Here is a 21,302-nt window from a genome sequence, read left to right as displayed (position 1 = left end):
ACCTAAATCTTATAGAAAAGCCTTCCAACATTCATATTTGAAATGAGATAACCTAACAAACAACACACACTATTTTAAAATATTAAAAAATGTTTTAAATATTTTTAAATAGTGTATGTTGATATATTTAGTGTATATGGCAATATTTTAAAAAACACATAAACTATGCAGTGTTTGAAAGTTACCAGGAAAAAAGTAGCAGAACTAGTACTTCCAATTAATAAAAAATCATTTAATGTTTTTTAAATAGCAAGCTGTTAAAAGTACAGTGATTAGTAGAAGTGCTGATGATTTTTAACATCATTTCTTTCGATCATATGTAAATTTATATACACTTATTTTAGACAATGGCAGGTTCTCACGGCCATTTTATTCATTTTTTCAAATCAATAACATTTCTTTGGGTACTTTCCCTTGTATACTGCGCAGAAATGATTTGAATAATATACACAATAGTAAGAACTGCACATTTAAATCTGCTCTTCATTAAATAGCACACTATAAAAAGTTTTTTCCCATTTATCTTGAATTTTATTGCTATCACAAGCACATACAAAAATTAACAATGAAAATGTAATAATTAAAAAACATAACTTGCAACATTCGTATTCATACCAAGAGATGTACTGCAGATTCCAAGAAAAAAATAACGGAACTGCAATTTGCACTTAATGTAAAATTTAATGTTTTTAAATATTATATGATTTATAAATGCAATAATTATGGATTACAATATTTAGTAGTAATGCTAATGTTTCTTAGCACCATTTCTTTCAATCATATGCAGGTGTATATACATATTTTAGTTTCTTAATTTTAGGATAATGGGAATTGCAATTATCATTTATATTCTTATTATTATTTTTTTATTGCCAGTTGTGCATGTTGTTTGTTAGGTTATTTCATTTCAAATATGAATGTTGGAAGGCCCTTTTTTTATAAGATTTAGGCATGTTTTTGTATGAAATATTTTTTATCACATTTATTAGCTAACAGTGTTTCATTTACATATTCTGGAAATATAGAAGTTGATGGTTATATACTTTGCTCTGAAACAAGAATAAATTAATACTTGAGCCTAGGTAAAATATTAATTATTATCTTATGAACCCCTTCCCAATTTATCATGACAGTGGCAATTTTCAATCATCGTTTAAATTTTTGTAAAATGTTCGTTTGTTTTTCGGTTCTTTCAACTATATTTATGCACAAATTTAATTAAAATATTTGTAAAAAGCTTAAAAAGTGTGTATGTATATAAAGCCTCCTTTCTTTCAGCTATTTTAATTAACTAAGCAACATGATTAAGTTATATTTCCGACGAAAATTAAAAAATCCAGATGACTTTCTGACGATAACATCGGACGGAAAGCTCCCCCATGTTTATTAAGTGTCATGGCCTTCTCCCTCTTGAAGGTCACGGTCAGACAGAGTCCAACTTTCTGAACTTGTCAACCATGCCCATATCGGGCCTTTCAAGTTTGTTCTGATCAGCAGGTCTTTTCCTAGGCAAGCAGCAGTGGTGACAACGGTCAGTCTTTTGTTATGAATCATGCTGCTTAACATAAAATATACATGCTATTTACTAAATGTCTAGATTCAGCAAGTATGTGACAAAATGAGACATTAAAATAAATAAATAAACATAAAGCTAACTGTTAGTAAAACATAAATAAAATGTCACTTATCTTCATTCACATATGTCCAACTATTATAAGTGTAAAATATTTAATGGTGCTTGATAAATTTCATAAACTTTATTTTATTCTCAAACTTGTTAATTATGTTTAGTAGTAATGCATCCTACTTACGAATCTATTTCATTTGTAGAATAGTATTACAAAAGAGAAGAACAGGCATAGATACTATTTTTTATTGAATTTATTCACTTCCCATTTGCTTGTAGTTCCTTAATTTTTTCCATTGATGATCCTTAAAAGTACCTAATTTCCGTGTGTAGAAAAGTATGCGAAACCTGTGTAACTCTTTCTAGTTATATAAGTAGTTTATAAATACCAACTCACAACAGTAGTACAGATGGCAATATGATTGGGTTTTGGTGCATGTTTGGCTTCTTTAAAGTCCTACTAAAACTGAGCAAAAATATCAAGTTTTGTTATTTGAAAGTATATATGAGCACTGATTAACATTCTGTCTAATTTTCCTTATAAGTGTTTGAAGCAAAATTTTAGCTGCATTTTGATTCTGCCCAAATCACATTAGGTGTATTATTTGAATCATTCTAAATGTTACAGCCTGGGTGTGAAAATTAAGTATTTGTATAATTTCTCAAAAATAATGCATATGCATAGTTTAGAGCAGGGATTCTGGATAAGGGAGATTTCATAGTTTCATGGGAGGAATGTGGTCATAATTTTATTCTATTAAGCATTTAGTTCTATTTTATGAATATTAAAACTACTTTTATTCAGATTTTGTTATTTATGAAGATGTCCTGTACCTTTTCTTGTATAACTTGAAAACACATTAAACATAATTTAAATAAATGCATACTAAGTTTGTCCATAAAATAATGAGATTGTGCAGGATTTGTGGTGGGGATCTAAGCAAAGCAATGCAGTGGATGACAGTCTCATCTATGTTTTGATGCAGTGAGGATCATGTGCGGGACAAAAGCTGTTTTTGAGTTTTTGTTATGGCAGAAAATCTCAAAAATAGAGGGTTTGCTGGAGCAGTGTTTTGCAATTAAATTTTAATTTTACGTGGGCAAAACCGCTTTTGAGATGCTTGCTTTGGTTAAGAAGGCTTACAAAGACAATGCCCTGTCAAGGGCCCCAGGTTTTGTGCTGGTTCAGTGAGTTAATCTGGGAAGATGTTTAAAAAGAAATGGAACACTGTTCAATAAGTGCTTTGGACGAAAATGTGGCCATAATAAATAATCACTTGGATTTCGACCATCATTTGAGTGCAAGATGAATAGCTGAAGACTTCAACATGTGCAAAATAATGGGTCGCAAAATTATTTTTAAAAAGTTGAACTTGTAAAAGGTTTTTATGAAATTGGTGCTTGTTGTTGTTGAGTGAAGAACAATAATCAATGATGAGCTGGCATTTCCTATGAGATGTTCGAACAGTTAGAGAGTGAATTATGCTTTTTAGATAAAGTAATAACAGATAATGAATCATGAATGTTCCAGTAAGACACCAAAACCAAGTGCCAAAGTTCAGACTAGCATAGCTTGAACTCCAGGCACCCTTAGAAAGCAAGGATGTCGAAATCCAAGATAATGACAATGTTTGTCTTTTTCGACAAGTGAGGAGTGCAAGTGCCAAAGTTCAGAATGCCATGGCTTGAACTCCGGGCACCCTTCGAAAGCGAGACTGTCAAAATCCAAGATAATGACAATGTTGTCTTTTTTGACAAGTGAGGAGTTGCCCACAAAGAATTTGTATCTCCAGGATAAACTGTTAATGCCATTTTCTGCAAAGAAGTCACCTGTACAGAGCTATGAATAGGAAATGACTGGAGATTGCCTATCGCTGGAAGCACCACCACCACTATAACACTACAACCCACACAGACTTTGTTCTGACTGCTTACCTGGGCCAGATAGGAATTGCAACCTTGCTGCAGCCACTGTAAAGCCCCAATGTGAGCGTGGCAGGCCTTTTTCCAGTTTTCAAAGCTCATGAGAGGTCTGAAAGCTCACTGTTTTAAAGATGTTCCTACCATCCAATGGGCTGTCTCTAAAAGGGATAATGGCTGGTGAATTTACAGGGAGCCTTTGCAGCATGGGAAATCGCATATACTCAATGAGACTGTTTTGAAGAATTTTGACAATATGTACTGATCGGATCAATGATTCCTTTTTACTAGACCCACTGTCATACGAATAAACCCTGAATGCATATTTCACGTTTTTGAAATAAGGGTGTTGATTCTCTAGCAATTTTGAAAGGGATGTATGGAGCAAAAAAGGCTGAGAACTTCTGGTGGAAAGAGAATAACATGAAGGAAAGAGTAATTAGCAATTTAGTTCTCCATGTCATAGAAAACTTGGACAGTTTTGAAGGTATTTTTCTGTTTGAATCATATAACGTTAATCTAAATACATGCTTTAAATGCATGTAGTTTTGATAAAAAGTTTGAAATGTTTATTTTTGAATTAATGAAATTAAATGAAAAGTGTAGCTTTAATTCATAATATTGTACTTAAAGTTTAAAAAATGTGACTGATTGTGTAAAAAACATGATGGGAAAGTGACTAATTGTATATGTATTTCATTTTCTGAAAAATTATTAGCAGTATTAATGTTGTTACAAATTATACTCCAATTTCCAGGGCCCAAGTGCAAGTGCTTATGTAACATACTGTAGACCAGAAGATGCTTTAAGGGCTATTAAATCAGTAAATAATATTCAGGTGGATGGAAGAACATTAAAAGCATCTCTGGGGACCACAAAATATTGTAGTAATTTTCTGAAAAATCAATTGTGTCCTAAAACAGTAAGTTCAGAATTTTTTTTTTTTTTTTTTTTATTATTTTGTTAAACAGCAGTAAATCTTGTAAAATATTAAGTATGTGCTAAGGTTTACATGGATTTGTACATATGACTGCAATGTAAACAAATCATATTGTTTAATAAATCAGATTATTAGTGGATGACTTCTGTCCATATTTCAAAATAATCTTTCTCTTAAATTTTTAAAGGATTTTATAACATTTTTTGTTATTAAGAAATATGTATTGTCTTTGTTAAATAATTTGTATTTTAATTGGGATTGCTTTTTTTTTTTTTTTTTTTTTTTTTTTTTAAATTTTTTTCTTGATCTTTTAGTTTTGGATTTCATTGCGTTTTGTAATTTAGTTTATTAGATGAAAAAAGGAATTTTTTAATTTCAATAGCAAATTAAGAAAATAAAAACTGTTCATATTTTCACTTTTAAATTTTTAATTGGTAATTTACAAGATTGTTTCAGCTTTTATATATTAGTGGCTGAGAATTTAAACAGCATTATTCGATAAAGAATGAAACTCTCATAAACTGATTTTTCTTTTCTTGTTACCCCTATAAAGTTTCCAGAATCTATAATGTTGGTTCATTGTTGCTCTATTTGGAACCAGCTCAACCAAAATAACACTCTGATGTTGAAGAAAATGGCCTCGATTTGCTTTTTTTATATTCTTCATTTACGTTGAGGCTATTACCTTCAAATGTATTGATTGATATTTAATTTCATGCAAGATTATACTTGGAAGTCAAAGTTTTGATTGCTGTTAATTCTGTTTGCCTTCCTCCCCAAATTATTATTAGCGACAAGATGGCAGAATAAATTTATTCATTCGCATTTTGTTGGAGATTTTATGTCCAGTATGCAAGTGGGTGTGCTTCAGCACAACCAAACTATAACACTTTGACAAATCAAAAGCACATTGATTTTTGCATTTGCAAATCCGTGTGCTTCTGTGCAATCAAAATATAAAATTTTGATAAATGAAAAGCACTTCAATTTGCGTATGCTAATTAGTGTGCTTCAGCATGACCAAAATATAACACTGTGACAAATCAATTGAAAATGTCTTGTTTCAAATGTGTATGTACATAAGAAATTTAAAACTGGTGAGGCCAGTCATTGTAAAAATTGCTGAGAATTTTTCCCAAAATATTGGAAATATGAGCAACTGAATGATGCCAGCTCGTGGTTATGATTAAGTCGCACTGCAGAAATCCTAGGTCTGTTTTACAAAATATTTATTAAAACTGTTTAGTAATTTTCACTCTGATGTTTGATTCATTTGACATTATCTATGAGGGCTATCCAGAAAGTAGATTACGTTTTGGAATAAAAAAATAAACAAAGTATAGGAAACAAATTTTATTATATACAGATGAAAGCCACACTCAAATACTACTTTTCTACATAGTCACCATACAAATTAAGGCATTTATCGTAGCGATGTACGAGCTTGGAAATTCCTTCGTCGAAAAATTCGGCCGCCTGCGCCTTCAACCACTTCGTTACCTCTTCTTGCAGCTGTGCGTCGTCATCAAAACGCTGCATAGCCAGCCACTTCTTCATTGCTGGGAATAGGTGGAAGTCGCTCGGTGCCAGGTCGGGACTGTACGGCGGATGAGGAAACAACTCCCACTTAAAAGATTCAAGAACTTTACGAGTGACATTTGCCGTGTGGGGCCGGGCGTTGTCGTGAATCAACAAGATCTTAGAGCTCAACATTCCTCTGCGCTTGTTTTGAATTGCTCTTCTGAGTTTTTGGAGAGTTTGGCAATACCTTTGAGAGTTTATTGTAGTGCCTCTTTCCAGGAAGTCCACCAAAATTACACCTTTTCTGTCCCAAAAAACAGTCGCCATCATCTTCCTTGCCGACATTGTTTGCATGCATTTCTTGGGTTTTTGGGGAGAACTTGTGTGCTCCCACTGCATTGATTGCAATTTCGTTTCACAGTTCACATGTTTCACCCATGTTTCGTCACCAGTAACGATGCGATCGAGTAAAGAGTCACCATCCTTATGGTAAGCGTCCAAAAAGTTCAACGCTGCAGCCATTCGCTGATTTTTGTGGTCCTCTGTCAAGATTTTTGGAATCCATCTTGCACAAAACTTGTGGTAACCAAGCTTTTCGCTGATGATTTCGTGCAACAAACTTCGCGAAATTTGTGGAAAACTCGAAGAAAGTTCCGTTATTGTGAAATTTCGATTTTCACGGACTTTAGCATCGACTTTTTCGAGAAGTTCGGCGGTCACTATGCTGGGTCTCCCACTTCGATCTTCGTCGTGAACATTGGTTCGGCCATTTTGAAATCTTATGACCCACTGACGCACTCCACCTTCAGTGATAATGTTGTCCCCATACACTTCACGAAGCTGCCGATAGATTTCTATCGGTTTACAGTTTTTTGCAGTCAGAAACCTTATTACTGAGCGCACCTCGCAGCTCGCGGGATTTTCAATTAACGCAGACATTTCAAACCGTCACAGTATCTGAACGGAGCACAGCACGAACCTCTCATTAGCACGGCTAGATGCAGACTGAGCTGCGCAACGCTCTGACCCCAAGATGGCCGCGCTAGCCCCGCCCCTAGCGGACACAGACGGAAACGTAATCTACTTCCTGGATGGCCCTCGTATTAACATTTCTTCTCACTCTATTTGGTTTTATTTTCTTAATTAAGTATGCCTCTGATTGTTCTTTTCAGTACTCCCCCCCCCCGATCATTTGTGTTCCAGTCACCGATTGCTTGCAAGTATTGATTTTGCAGGACTGTACCAATAATATTGCTTCTTTCTATCACATAATTCACATCTCCACAATCATAGAGAAAGTCATGTTAACTGCAGGTAGCTGTCGATCTCGCAGATATCTTCAACTATGGAACTGCTTTTTTTTCTTACATATTTGGAATGTGAACTCGTTAAAATGCTGTTATTAAATTCAATCGAATGGGTGCTCTACACAGGAATCTACCCGTGATAATGCTGTTTCCTAAGATATCAAAGACAGAAAAATTTGATGCAAACATAAGCCATATTGAGATTCTTGAGTAATTTGCTTGAGAAATTTTTGTAATCATTTAAAAGTAAAGATCATTTTATGTAGTATGTTTGATTTTAGTTTTATTTTTGTAAGTTTTTGATGTACAGGATAATTCATAATGTATTGTATTCAGTATTAATTTGATTTTTATGAATTCTTTTTTATGATTACATGTGTCATACATTCTTCTCTGTAAACTTCATTTAACATTTAAACTATTTATGGTCCCACCAGTTAAGCCTGCTGAATACTGAGAGTTCGATCCCAGTCAAAGGGATTGGCTGGGATTGATTGATTTTCACACTTTTTACCCTGTATGGAGTAAATATAAGCCAGTTTTATTTGGGAGTTCCTCCAAGGTATTTTTCTCTAAGCAGATAACTGTGCTTTGCTAATAAACTTACCCAAGCATTTTATTTTCATTTAGTTCAATTTCAACCAAGCTTTAAATTGAAATTTCATGTTCTATTTTTGAATATGATCTCCAAGACAGCAAAAGTTTGTACAACTTCAAATATTATATAATTGTGAAATTAATAGTATTGTATGACTGAACACTGTATATATATATATATATATATATATATATATATATAAGTAAGGTTGTAAGAACAAACAAAGAAAGACCAATTTTGGTCAAAATTTTGCACATTGTGCTGCAAAATTAAGGAAATTAGAAGATAAATTTTAGTATGCACGCCAAAAGTTACCAAAAACTGTGGCTCCGTGAAAACTCCAACATAAGCATATTTGGTTGCTATGAAATGTGTGAAAGAGGAGAAAAAATATTTGAATATTTACAAGTTAAATTAATAAAAAAACTATATGCTAAACAAATTAGGCAATTTTTAACACAGTAAGAAAATCAGAAAACATTGGAATTGCCTTTCCATTTTTTACACCTTAATGTGTCAATATATGCGGCTGCGTCGGGAAATTGGAACAAAGAATTGAGACTAAAGTTTTTTGACATAGTTTATTTAATTCATTAAAAAACTGTCGCACAAAGTTTCAGTTGTCTGTTTCAGCGAAACGTGCAATGGAGTTAGCTTGGTTCCAAATTCATTTTAAAAAATTTCCTTTGAAAAGCCAAAATGAACTTCGAATAGGGCTAATTAACCATTTACCGCTTCTTAATTTTAATACAGTGTCTCACTAAAGTGATGGGGCACTTGTGCTTCACAAAAGGAAACTGTAATAAAATAAATTAAAAATACATGTAAAAATTTTTTGTGGGTGTGTTTCATACTTAAATTTAGTAACAATTATTACATAACATACATTTTCTCAAAATATAAAAATATTAATTTAATAAAAATACAATTGTTTAAAACGGAGCAAAAAATGGCTTACATAAGTGATGGGACACCATTAGATACTACTACGTACTACAATAAAAATATTTTTTTGGGGTTTTTATTTTTACTCAAAAGCAATTGGGAATAATTTATAAAATCGTCTGCAGTATTTCTCTCCAAATTGTTTTGGAATTTTTGTGTTTTTTAGCTCTGTGCAGCCATGAATGCTAAACGAAAAAGAAACTTTACCTGAAATTCAAAAATTAGTTATTAATTTGCATATTGAACGTGAAAAATCTATTAGAGAAACTCCTAAAACAGTTAACTTGAGTCATTCAACAGTTTAGAATATCATTAAACGATATAGAAAGAATCATATGATTCAGGATAAAAGAAGACCTGGCCGACCATCAAAGCTATCCAATGGAATAAAGCGAATTATCGTTCGAAATATTAAAAAAATCCAAGAATGAGTGCTCCTAAAGTTGCTGCTGATTTACAAGCATTATATGGAGTAATTGTTAAACCTGAGACTATTAGAAGAGTAATTCGATCTGCTGGATATCACGGTAGAGCAGCCAGGAAAAAATTCTTCGTAAGTGAAAAGAATAGAAAACTCGGACTGGCTTTCACAAAATCCAACATAAATCAGAATTCTGATTACTGGAATGAAGTTATATTTGCTGATGAGAGTAAATTTAATATATTTTGTTCTGACGGTAGAATCGTGGTGTGGAGAAAACCCAGGGAAGAATTTCGAAAACAGAACTTGGTGCCAACAGTAAAACATGGTGGAGGAGGAGTTATTGTATGGGGGTGTATGTCGTCCGCTGGAGTTGGTACTCTTGTTTTTATTGACAGTATAATAGATCAGTACAAGTATATTGGCATTTTAAATCAAAATTTGAAATCTTCAGCACGAAAATTGAACCTTCATAACGATTTTAAATTCTACCAGGACAATGACCCCACGCACACTGCTTTGAACATTAGACTCTGGCTGCTGTATAACTGTTCTGAAATAATAAAAACACCACCACAATCTCCAGACTTAAATCCCATAGAGAATATTTGGCAAGAATTGGAATGAAGAATTCGCAAACACACTATTTCTTCAAAACAACAATTAAAATCGGTACTTCAAGAAGAATGGGGAAAAATCACTCCAGAAATCACAAAAAAACGTAGTCGAATCCATCCCAAGAAGATTAAATCATGTTTTAAAAGTAAAAGGAAATCCAACAAAATATTAAAACCTTTTAAAAAGTAAACTTTTTGGATAAATATTTGATGGAAAAGTAAGTAAGTGTCCCATCACTTATGGGCCCACCAGCGGCCGAGCGGTAAAGTTGCTGAACACTGGTAGTTCGGTCCGAGGTTAGAATCTTGCGAACGGGCTGGCTGCATGGGTGTTTTTGTGGTTTTCCCCATGTGTAACATGTATACGAGCCAGTTTCCCTTAGAAAGTCCTCCACGAAAGGCATCCCTCCTCTTAGGCAGATAGCCCTAGTGTGCTTTGCCATAATTAAATACACCACCACCCATCACTTATGTGAGCCATTTTTTGCTCCGTTCTAAACAATTGTATTTTTATTAAATTAACATTTCAATATTTTGAGAAAATCTATGTTATGTAATAATTGTGACTAAATTTAAGTATGAAACACACCCACAAAAAATTTTTACATGTTTTTTAAATTTATTTTATTACAGTTTCCTTTTGTAAAGCACAAGTGTCCCATCACTTTTGTGAGACACTGTATATTTTTTTATATTTTACCTTGATCAATTGATTAGTATTTTACTGTGTTCTATAATCTACTTTATTCGTTTAGTATATAGGCTACTATCTTTATTTTACCTCGTTCAATTGATTTGTTTTTTACTGTGTTAAAAATTGCCTAATTTTTTTAGCATATAGTTTTTATTAATTTAACGTAAATATTCAAATATTTTTTCTCCTCTTTCACACATTTCATAGCAACCAAATATGCTTATGTTGGAGTTTTCACAGAGCCACAGTTTTTGGTAACTTTTTGGCGTGCATACTAAAATTTATTTTCTAATTTAATTTTGCAGCACAATACGCAAAATTTTGACCAGAATTGGTCTTTTTTCGTTTGTTCTTACAAACTTACTTATAATTATATATATATATATATGTATGTATGTATGTACCCCTCCTGAACTGTGCTTCCTCTTTGACTTCTCCCTTATATATATATATGTATGTATGTATGTATGTATGTACCCCTCTTGAACTGTGCTTCCTCTTTGACTTCTTTCTCCCTTATATATATATATATGTATGTATGTATGTATGTATGTACCCCTCTTGAACTGTGCTTCCTCTTTGACTTCTCCCTTATTTTTCATATACATTATTCTTTCCTTTTCGATCAATTCATTAAGAATTTTGATAATCAGTTACCAGATTTCAATTATATTCTGTTTAGGCATATAATCATATTTGCTGTCTCAATTTAAAAATATAATTATGAAATGCAAAATGCAGTTTAAATTTGGCAGTTAATCAAATATAATAGGAGATACAGTGCTGTTTTATGTGTATTTATTATATGTAGTGTCTGCCATTTTATATGATGTATAGTTGTAATAAATAGAAACATTTTGTCTTAATATATTTTTTTAACATGAATTTTTCACTTTCCCCATTTTATTTTGTTCAGAAAACAGACTGCTTCTCCAACTAGTTATACAAAATTGTGCTAGTATCATAGATATATGACTATTAAATTTAGCAAACATTATTTTTTTTTAAATTTTGTTATAGGATTGTATGTATTTACACGAGCTTGGTGATGAAGCTGCTAGTTTCACAAAAGAAGATATGCAACAAGGGTAAGTCAGTTTTTAATTTTATTTTCTGTATTTATTTTATGCCTCTTAAAAATGTAATTAAGTGTTTTGCTTTGCTTTCAGAAAGCATCAAGAATATGAGAAAAAATTACAAGATCAAATATTAGGTTCTAATAATAACAGGTAAGGAACTATTAAGAAGATAATACTGAATTATTAATATATTTAATTAGAATTAATGGCTTATATATATGCAAAATCATTTAAGTTTTATAATTATTTCGTATCTTTTAGTAGTTACAAATGTAATCGTATATAGTTCTTTTATAATGTTTGTAGCCATAACTTTTTCAAATAAATTTTTTTTAACTTTCAAATTTTTGCATATTTTGTTAATATAAATGTCAGCCTTATATTTTTTCCATAAAATTCTCAAATGCATTATCTCAAATTTTGTTGTTGAACCATTTTTGTTCAGTTAAATGTAAGTAGATTACTCCTAAAAAATGCAATAAAAATTGAATATTTGATACTGTGATGTTTATATAGCAACAATTTGTTGGTGTTAAAAAAAGGGTGTGTTTCAGTTTGCCATATATTTGGTCCATTATGATTTTTTAAAGTAAAATTTGCTTTTTTTTTTTTTTTTTTTTTTAAATCTTTTGCAACAACATTTAAAGAAATTCAGATGTATGAGGGAGATCAAGAGAGATTTAAGAGTGATATTTTTGTGAAATTATGTGAAGTATCATTACATAAATAATGAAGAATCAATGTAACTCCTTTCATCAGTGTCTGGATAGAGATGTGTACAGTAAAACTCAACCAAGCTTTGTAAGCTGCTCTCAGTGAAACTCAAAATATTTAATATTTGTCACAATTTTAGGCAATAAATGAGTATAAATTTAGCATGGAATGCAAAACTGTTATTTTTCCATTGCTGGATTATAACCATGTATATGAATAATTTTTTAATTTTAAGCCTTCATACTGGAGTAACAACAGTGCTGCAGATTAGAGTTTCTGAAACAGAAGTCACGTAAAAAAAAAAGAAAAATTTGAATTTAAAAATTGTCTTTTGTAACTTTCTCCACTTGTCAAGTTAGCAATATTTTAAGAAAAGACAAACTGCAGAAGCATTTTAAGCTGATCTGGTATTTTTTTTAAACTACATTCACAAAAATTAGTTATACGCATTTCAAAAAGTACTAAAGCAAATAAAAGGGTTACTAGTATATTCCTCTTGAAATCTTATGAAATGACATTAAAGAATGACATGAAATTGCAAATTTCTTAAAATCACTGAACACTGGAAATTTATTATGATTTCTGTATGTAAGGATTTTTCATGATTTTCGTCATGTATAATGTAAATGGGAGCTAAACTGTTTTTAAAAGCCATCCATTCCTTTGCACAGATAGATTTTATGCACTTTGCATGATAATTTAACCAATCAGCTCAACAACTAGCTTTTTCATCCACAATAGCATAGATTCACATTAACAAGGGATTGTTTGAGTGTCTTTTAAGAATTCAGAGTATGTTAGTACTCTTTCCAATAGTATGTTAGTGTAATAAGGGAAAGTGTCATGTGAAAATTAAATTTAGAATTTATGTACTTTTAGAAAGACTGTTAGAATTCTATCTCCATACTGTTTTCAGGTAGAGTATTTGACATCAGATTTTGAATAATTTTAGGTAGTGTCATAACTAAGGGAAGAGATAATTCTGCATTACAGATTGTAATACACAACAGTGAGAGTATAAGAACTAAAAGTGTAAATTATATATTTTTGTAATAATTGAATGGATTTTGTATTGAATTCTATCTGAAAATTTCTTATATGATTTGAGTTCTTTCCTTTTCGATCAATTCTTTAAGAATTTTGATAATCAGTTACCAGATTTCAATTATATTCTGTTTAGGCATATAATCATATTTGCTGTCTCAATTTAAAAATATAATTATGAAATGCAAAATGCAGTTTAAATTTGGCAGTTAATCAAATATAATAGGAGATACAGTGCTGTTTTATGTGTATTTATTATATGTAGTGTCTGCCATTTTATATGATGTATAGTTGTAATAAATAGAAACATTTTGTCTTAATATATTTTTTTAACATGAATTTTTCATTTTCCCCATTTTATTTTGTTCAGAAAACAGACTGCTTCTCCAACACCTACACAGAATTCTTCAAATTCTATCAAAGATTCTTGGCCATGTACAGTTCAAAATGCCAAAGAATCTCGAACAAGCAGATCAAAAGATTCCACTCAAAGCCAGAGAACAGAAGGGAAAAGTAATCGTTCTAAAAATAAACACACATCAGATGGGCAGAAAAGGTTGGTTTAATAATTAAACTGTTTGTTATATTGGTGAACAGCGTATTTCTTCCTTAACATTGAATTTTTTACTGGCAATCATTTTTTAAGTGAAAGAATCTTTTTTTCATAATTACTACTTTACATGGTTATGAAATGAAAGATTGTAATAGGGTAATTCATTAATTTTGTCAAGATATACCTCTCTGTTAGTAATTTGTATAGCTGATAATTTGATGCTTTGTCCATAATACATCATTTCCTCAATTATACAACCCACCAGCGGCCGAGTGGTAAAATCGCTAAACATTGGTAGTTCGGTGCAAGGTTCGAATCCCGTGAACGGGTTGGCTGCATGGGCGTTTTCGTGGTTTTCCCCATATGTAACGTGTATACGAGCTACTTTTCCTTAGTAAGTTCTCCGCGAAGGCATCCCTCTCCTTAGGCAGATAGCCCTAGTGTGCTTTGCCGTATTCTCAATACACCACTCCGCCTCAATTATACATAATTTCAAATTTTATCCCTCTCATATTCTTACATAAGATAAACACATCATGTACTTGCCTAAGGCCAATAGTGAACTGAAATTTTTTATCTAATAGTAATGAAAAATCTGCTACCTTTACTTCTTTTAGATTACTTATATATTACAGAATGAATGTAAACCATTTTTGCTTGCTGATCTGAATCATCATTTCAATTAAGTATATAAAATTAAGGTACAATAAATTCTAGGAAAGATTAATTTAAAGTTTGCACTTCTAAGCATTAAATCTAAATGCGCCACTTCCCATAATATCTAATATAAACAGATTAAAGATTTTATCAATTGTAATTCTTTAAAAAAAAATTACAAGTTCTTTATATCTTATTTTACAGCAAAAAAAGTAAAGGTAAATCATCTTCAGAATCAGGGCAGCACAACAGCTTATCAAAAAATTCTGTGAAAGAAGATAGTTCTGTGGCGAGGAAAAGTCAAAAAGGGAAACATAATAAAGAATCTACTTCAGTACAGCCTTCTGGTCATTCTACAGTTCAGAGGTTGGAGGGACTTCCAGCTACTAACAGAGGAAACACAGCAAATACAAAGCTAACAGATGTTATAGAAATGAACAATAAAAATGCACAAACGACGTTTGTACACATTGCTGAGCAACAGATTCAATCAAAACCAGTATCAGCAAGTATCAAAATTGCTCGCAGTGAGAGTCCAGTTTTGCCTCCCTCACCCATATCCTCTTCAAGTTCCTCTCTGTTCACACCTTTTGGGAGCTTATCCAGTAATTTTATGTCCTCGTCGTCACCTTCTCCTCCACCCAGTAACAACAATCCTCTATCTTTTGGTAGCCTAGGTAATTCTTCAAGTGCACAGGAAGCCAGTTCTCCAGTTACAACATTTGCTGCACCATCTGTGATGGAACACAAGCGCCAGTCACCAAACCACCTTTTTGGTACCATAGAAAATAATGATTCTCTTTTTAGTCACATGAATTATCTCCCAGTTTCAACAGATTGTAGTTCCTACAATGGCCATTTGCACAATGAGGGTAAGTTTATTCTCTATTTTATTTATTCATAGTAACTATCAGCTGATATTTCATGACTTCCAATGAAAACAAATTTTAACTTGAATACAGAATTTTGATACTAGGTTAGCTATTTAAAATAACAAAATTTGTACAAATTTAAGAATTTCACTGTATGCTTTATACAATTTTAATATTGGTACTTTCTAATTACCTGCACCTCTTTCAACATTTGAAGTGTAAATTCACAGGGAATTGTTTTTGGTGTATGTTTTATAGTATGTGTGTGCTAGAAGCCAATAGAGATGGGCAAAAACACTCTTTTGTGACATTGGAGAACCATTTGCTGCTTGAACTGAACCAGTTCTTTTTAACAATTCACATTGCTCACTAGCAAGTACCTTCATGAAAAACATCAGGAACAAGGAATGAATCAGTAGTGGTTAGCAAGGAGGATGGAACAAAGAGTGAAAAGAATTGAACAATCAGTGGGATTGGAGAAATCGACTCTATCAAATTCTTAACTCTGAGAACCGATTTATTTCAACTGTAGTTTTGAGATTCCGTAAAACTTTCCTTCTACATAGAACTAACAATAAAATTCTAGAATAAAACAATTTTCTTGAAATTGGGGAATAATTAAAATGAAACTCAAAATTAACATGGGAAGATAATTTTTTTTTTTTTTTTTTTTTTTTTTCCCTTCCTAAAATGAGAAACTTTCCTAGCATGTTTCAAACAAAGGCTGTCAGTGGGTGAAATGTAAACAAGTTACTACTCTTGGCAGATCAAATGTTTGCTCACTCAGTAACTGAATGAATAGCAGATCTATTTTCACAACATGCTTCCAATAAGAGCTCTTTGTGAACTTTAAAAGAGCTACCACCACTCTGTTTCCTAGAATCAACTATTCATTCATTCTGTAAGGTTCTTTGAAACAGTTTCAAAGCAGATCACCGAACTCTAGTAGCCAATTCAAACATGTTTCAATATACATGGATTTACACACTTAAAATTTAACCATCATTTTGATGGACAGTTAATACTTGTTGTAGAAAAGTAAATAAATATTTTTCTGATAAAATTTATTGTTGTTCGCTGCCTAGAATGTGCAATTCATAGATGTTTTTTGAAGTTAAAACATATCACTATGTAACATGGATTCTTGTCAAATATTTTTGGTTAGAATCTTTACGTTTTTGCTATCTAATTTTTTTTTTTTTTTTTTATTTTTATTTTTTTTTTTTTTTTTTTTTTTAGCATAAATTGTGTCTTTAAAACGTGGTTTTTGGAGATATTTTAGGCTTAAAATTCGAAATGTAGAAAAAAAAATTTAGGTAGTAATATGACGGCGTGGAGTTTCTTGCCAAACATTTCTGGCGAGAGATTTGGTGACCTGAGGTCACATATAGGAGTAGTTCCATATATATTAATAAGTTTATAATGTATTTGTAGTGGCATTTTATTTGAAACCAATTTTGCAATGCATAATTTTGTTTTGTTGTTATAGTAATGTGTTTGATAAGTTTTTACATTTATAAATGCCATATGTACCTCTGTGTTCTCCAAACACATTTTTTATATAATCAGCCAAATAGCTAATCATGTATGTTTTTGGATTGAATTTTTTGATAAGAAATTCTTCTTAAAAAAATATATAATTTAGTTTTTTTTTGTTAATAGACTTTATTTTGCTAATAATAAAACTTTTATTTTACCTATACATTATAATACCTATTTACCGATATGCATTTCTTACATTTTTGATTAAGAGTTTCAGCAGTTTTGCAACTCCCATCTGTTAGAACAAGCAACGCAGCCTTTTGTGTTTTCTCTGATTGAATGAAGTTTTACTGTCTACATGAATTTTTTTTAAAATCCATGAGACTCAAACCAGCTAGTAATTTGCATTTTTCCTTATCAAAATAACATAGGTACATCCTTCATGTGCTAGTAACACAGCTGTAGCTATTGAACTGCTATGCAAATTTTGCATGTTGCTGTACCAGTACTGTACTGTGTATTATTACTGCAACTGTACCACTGAAGTGTAAAAGCTTTTTGGACTTTTTTTAATTATCGTGCAGTAATATATATTATATATATATATATATATATATATATATATATATATATATTATTTAAATGTTAATTTATAACTTATTAAAAAAATTCTGTTAAAAGATAATGTATAATACAAATAAGTGATTTATTTTTACAGAACCACAAACTACAGATAATTCAGATTGGAGTTCCAATTATTCATTTGGAGAATCCCAAAAACAGTTACCTGAAGATGATTTAGGTATGGAAATATTTAGTTGCATTAATATTTAGCTTAAAAAATGCTTGATCATCTTATTTTTGCACTGATTAATAACTGTATAACTTTTATTAATCTCAAGTTTAATTTCTTGGTGCTTGTATAAGAGTGTATACTTTAAAGTGAACTACCGTGGCATACTGAAAATGTATAAATATTCTGAAAATATAATGGTACCTAAAATTTCTTAAGGCTATAATTATAAAATAATCAGTTACAGGTTTTTTTGTTTTTTTTTTTTTTGTAATTGGATTATTGAGTAATTTAGCCAAAGTTATCTTCACATATATGCAACCTAAATCACAATTACAGATGTTAGAAGTTTACTCAAATACTAAAGAAAGGAAAACCTTTTAGTATGTTGCATTTAAAGCAGGATTTTGTTTTGGTTTTCTTACTGTATGAGTATTCTGTTGAATGAATGAAATGCATTTCACTGATTTAAAAACATTTTTATAGGTAGTTCTAGATCATACCACTTCAAGTAATATACTTTTCAGTTGTACAAAGAGATGCAGTGTTCAAATGTGCTAAATATACTTGTGAAATAAAAATTTGATTTCAATTAAAATGGTACTAAAAATTTTTCAAAATTTCCATACCCAGCCAATTTTCTTTGCCATTCCTATTGTAAGTACTCATCTTTCATTATACTAAAAAGCTTTGCTTGTAATTTTCAACAATTTTAATTCTATTAGTATAATTAGGGAAGATATATTTAATAGGATGTGAAATTAATTATATTTTATTCCACAAATTTTATTAAAAGTCTTTTAAAGTATATTGCTCAAAATTATTATTTTATCCCTTTCATACAGATAATTGTATCATGTAATAGCTATTGGGTTTGTTTTAAATTTTATACTTCACATTAAAGTAGAGATGTATCAAAATAATTGGAGTTCCTTGGAAATTGTTATATTCATGAGTATATTGTACAAGTGCTAATACTAGTAGAATTAAAGTAATAGGTCTAAGAATTCTGATGCATACCTGTAATTATTAATTGTTCACATGGCACATCTAGGCAGCAGTGTAGTTCTTAACATACTATGATCAGCCCATCAGGCATAATACTTATCACAACTTCAGTATTCTTTTTCTGCTAATCATTTACATTTGATAGTACAGAAATGTTTTATTTGTTAACATAAATCCTGTACTGAAATTGTTCATATTGTTGTGTGTGTATGGGTTCATTATTGGATAGCTTGATAGAAATTTATTTTAAAAAATGATAAATAAATACTTAATCAGTTCTTGAACTTTCTACAAAAGTACTCTTACAGATATTTTCAGTATGACACAGTCAATAGTTACAACTTCAAACTACTAACATTAAATACAGCTCAATGCAGAGCACATCTAAAAGGCAAAGTTTGCAATACTCTCAGACTCCAAAGTCAACTATTAACTAAACAACTGAGAACTGATGCTGTCTTTGGTCTTTTATAGTTGTCCCCAGGCCACCAAGGAATTTCCAGTACCATCCATTTCTCAAAATTACTGCAAGGCATACACGGTTAAAATTGACCAGATACAGTTACATATAGGTATCAATTATAGTTATTAACTGATGATAGTAGCAATTATAGGTATACCGAAACAGAGAAAAAGGTTGCCAAGTTTAGCGAACTAGCAGCAGCTTAGTGATATCTTGCCAGTTTAGCGATATAGCCATTTACCTCAATGTTAAATAGACTTTACTTTATATAGACCCTTCTAACTTTACTTTTGCGGCAGAGCTTTCGGCTAATCTTTGGAATATGGTAAGAGGTAGTTTGGCGACATTTTGGTAAGGCGATAAAGGTTACTAGCTAGGACTTTAGCAGCGTACATGGATAAAGTCAAGAGTGTGCGCAATGGCATTTTCGTGCAATTCTGGGATGTTTTTTTAAGTGAAAATAGGTCGACCTGTGCATGGATGAGACCGTGTATGTGCAATTCTTAAAAACGCGGCAAGCAGTTTGCGATTCTGCACTTTCTTCCAATTTCGCACCTAATCTTCATCATGATTAAGTATTTTTGTTCCATAAAAGTTCTAGTATAAGTGTAATTCGGCTAGCAGATTGTTGGAAAAAATGTTGAGTTTAAAAAAAAAAAAAAAAAACATGCCTTTACTTCAAAATGGCGTCCAAAACAAAACTAGCAGATTGCTGTAGCAGGGTTGGTCGCCGAATTTTCGCCAAAAAATCGCCAAGTTACCATAATCCAAAGATTAACCGAGCTTTCATGTTAACATTATCCAACGTCATAACATTGCCCCTTTTCCAAGGACTTCACATTGTGCACAGTACAGTCCCTGGACAGGAATTCATACTTACAACTAAGGAAAATCAATGCAGTGTTAAAACAATAATTTCGATAAATGACATAAAACATTTCACATATTAAATCAATAAATACCTAAATTAAAAAACTTATGTACAAATAGGGCCACTATTTACATTATATATTTGCTTTCATCTCTTCTTTCATGGACTTGGCAGCCCCTTTCATCTCTTAGAATGCAGCAAAAGCAGTCACCAGTTATCTTAGTTGCTCATCCATCACTCTTGTCACTGGTATTCAAACCTGCTTCTAACATAAAAAATGTTGAATGCATACAAGTTCATGATTGGTTGAATGCATACAGAACCAATGACAGCTTAACAAAATTTATTTTCTCAAAAGACACATTTTACATTTCTGGAACTTTCCACAAATATACTTGTACAGCTCTTCTCAGTATTGCGGCACACAATCAGTAATTATATATGTTGATGAAAAAGAAAACAGTTATAAAATAATTTCCTTAAAAGCTGAGGGTAAAGGCAGATGTAAATTTGGGATCATTAACTAGAACTGAAAAATTTTTGTAAATGTGAAACACCTTTAAGAAATCTAATTTGCCAACATGGGATATTTTTTGAATAATTTTAGCTGTAAAAAAATGGAAAATTATGTCTTTGAAATAAGTTTTCGTGGGTTTGGTTTGACTTCTTTCCTAATGATAATTGTCTTTATAACCATCATTTGCGAGGCTACATTTTTCATATAATCTATCATTATTAGTTTATTAAAATGCAACTGAAACTTAAAATCACCCCGAAGCAATGCCTTACATTAGGAACAAAAAGTTATCAAATGCACACAAAGTTTAGTGGATCTTGCATTCTGAATTTTGAAAACCAAAGCTTATTTCAAATGAATTACAGCATACCTGTTGACTGCCATAATTACATAAGCCAATTCCTAAGGTTCATTGAGCTTGTTCACCAAAATTCTTTAACGTTTTACAAACTATGAAATATATAATAAAACTAATTGTTATGTAGCAGTTGATGAAATTTGTTTGTATTGCTTGCTTGCATCATTCATTACCAATCCAAAACAGTGAAAGCTGGTGAACATGCATTAAAAGCAGCAAAATGTATTCTGCTAGCTAAAAAGTGATTACTTTTTTTAGGGTGAGTTGTTTGTGATGTAATGTTTGTCAACTATTCAAAAAA

The 21,302-nt window shown here is 31.4% G+C and overlaps 1 protein-coding gene across 3 annotated transcripts in view; it reads left to right on the top strand.

Moving 5' to 3' along the window:
• Window positions 1–21,302, top strand: part of LOC118194202 (uncharacterized) — an 85,471-nt gene that overhangs the window by 30,929 nt on the left and 33,240 nt on the right. For all 3 annotated transcript variants that reach the window (XM_085825467.1, XM_085825465.1, XM_085825466.1), the window contains 6 exons: window positions 4,305–4,469; window positions 11,611–11,678; window positions 11,760–11,819; window positions 13,798–13,983; window positions 14,842–15,509; window positions 17,710–17,793. In XM_085825467.1, the coding sequence (XP_085681593.1) occupies window positions 4,305–4,469; window positions 11,611–11,678; window positions 11,760–11,819; window positions 13,798–13,983; window positions 14,842–15,509; window positions 17,710–17,793 (1,231 nt within the window). The remainder of the gene's footprint in view (window positions 1–4,304; window positions 4,470–11,610; window positions 11,679–11,759; window positions 11,820–13,797; window positions 13,984–14,841; window positions 15,510–17,709; window positions 17,794–21,302) is intronic.

The sequence above is a fragment of the Stegodyphus dumicola genome, chromosome 10, assembly GCF_044657685.1.
Source record: "Stegodyphus dumicola isolate Sdum_Otavi_A_Nest chromosome 10, ASM4465768v1".
NCBI lineage: Eukaryota > Metazoa > Arthropoda > Arachnida > Araneae > Eresidae > Stegodyphus > Stegodyphus dumicola.
Note: the sequence above shows the minus strand (reverse complement) of the source record. Positions and strands in the feature narration are given on the sequence as shown.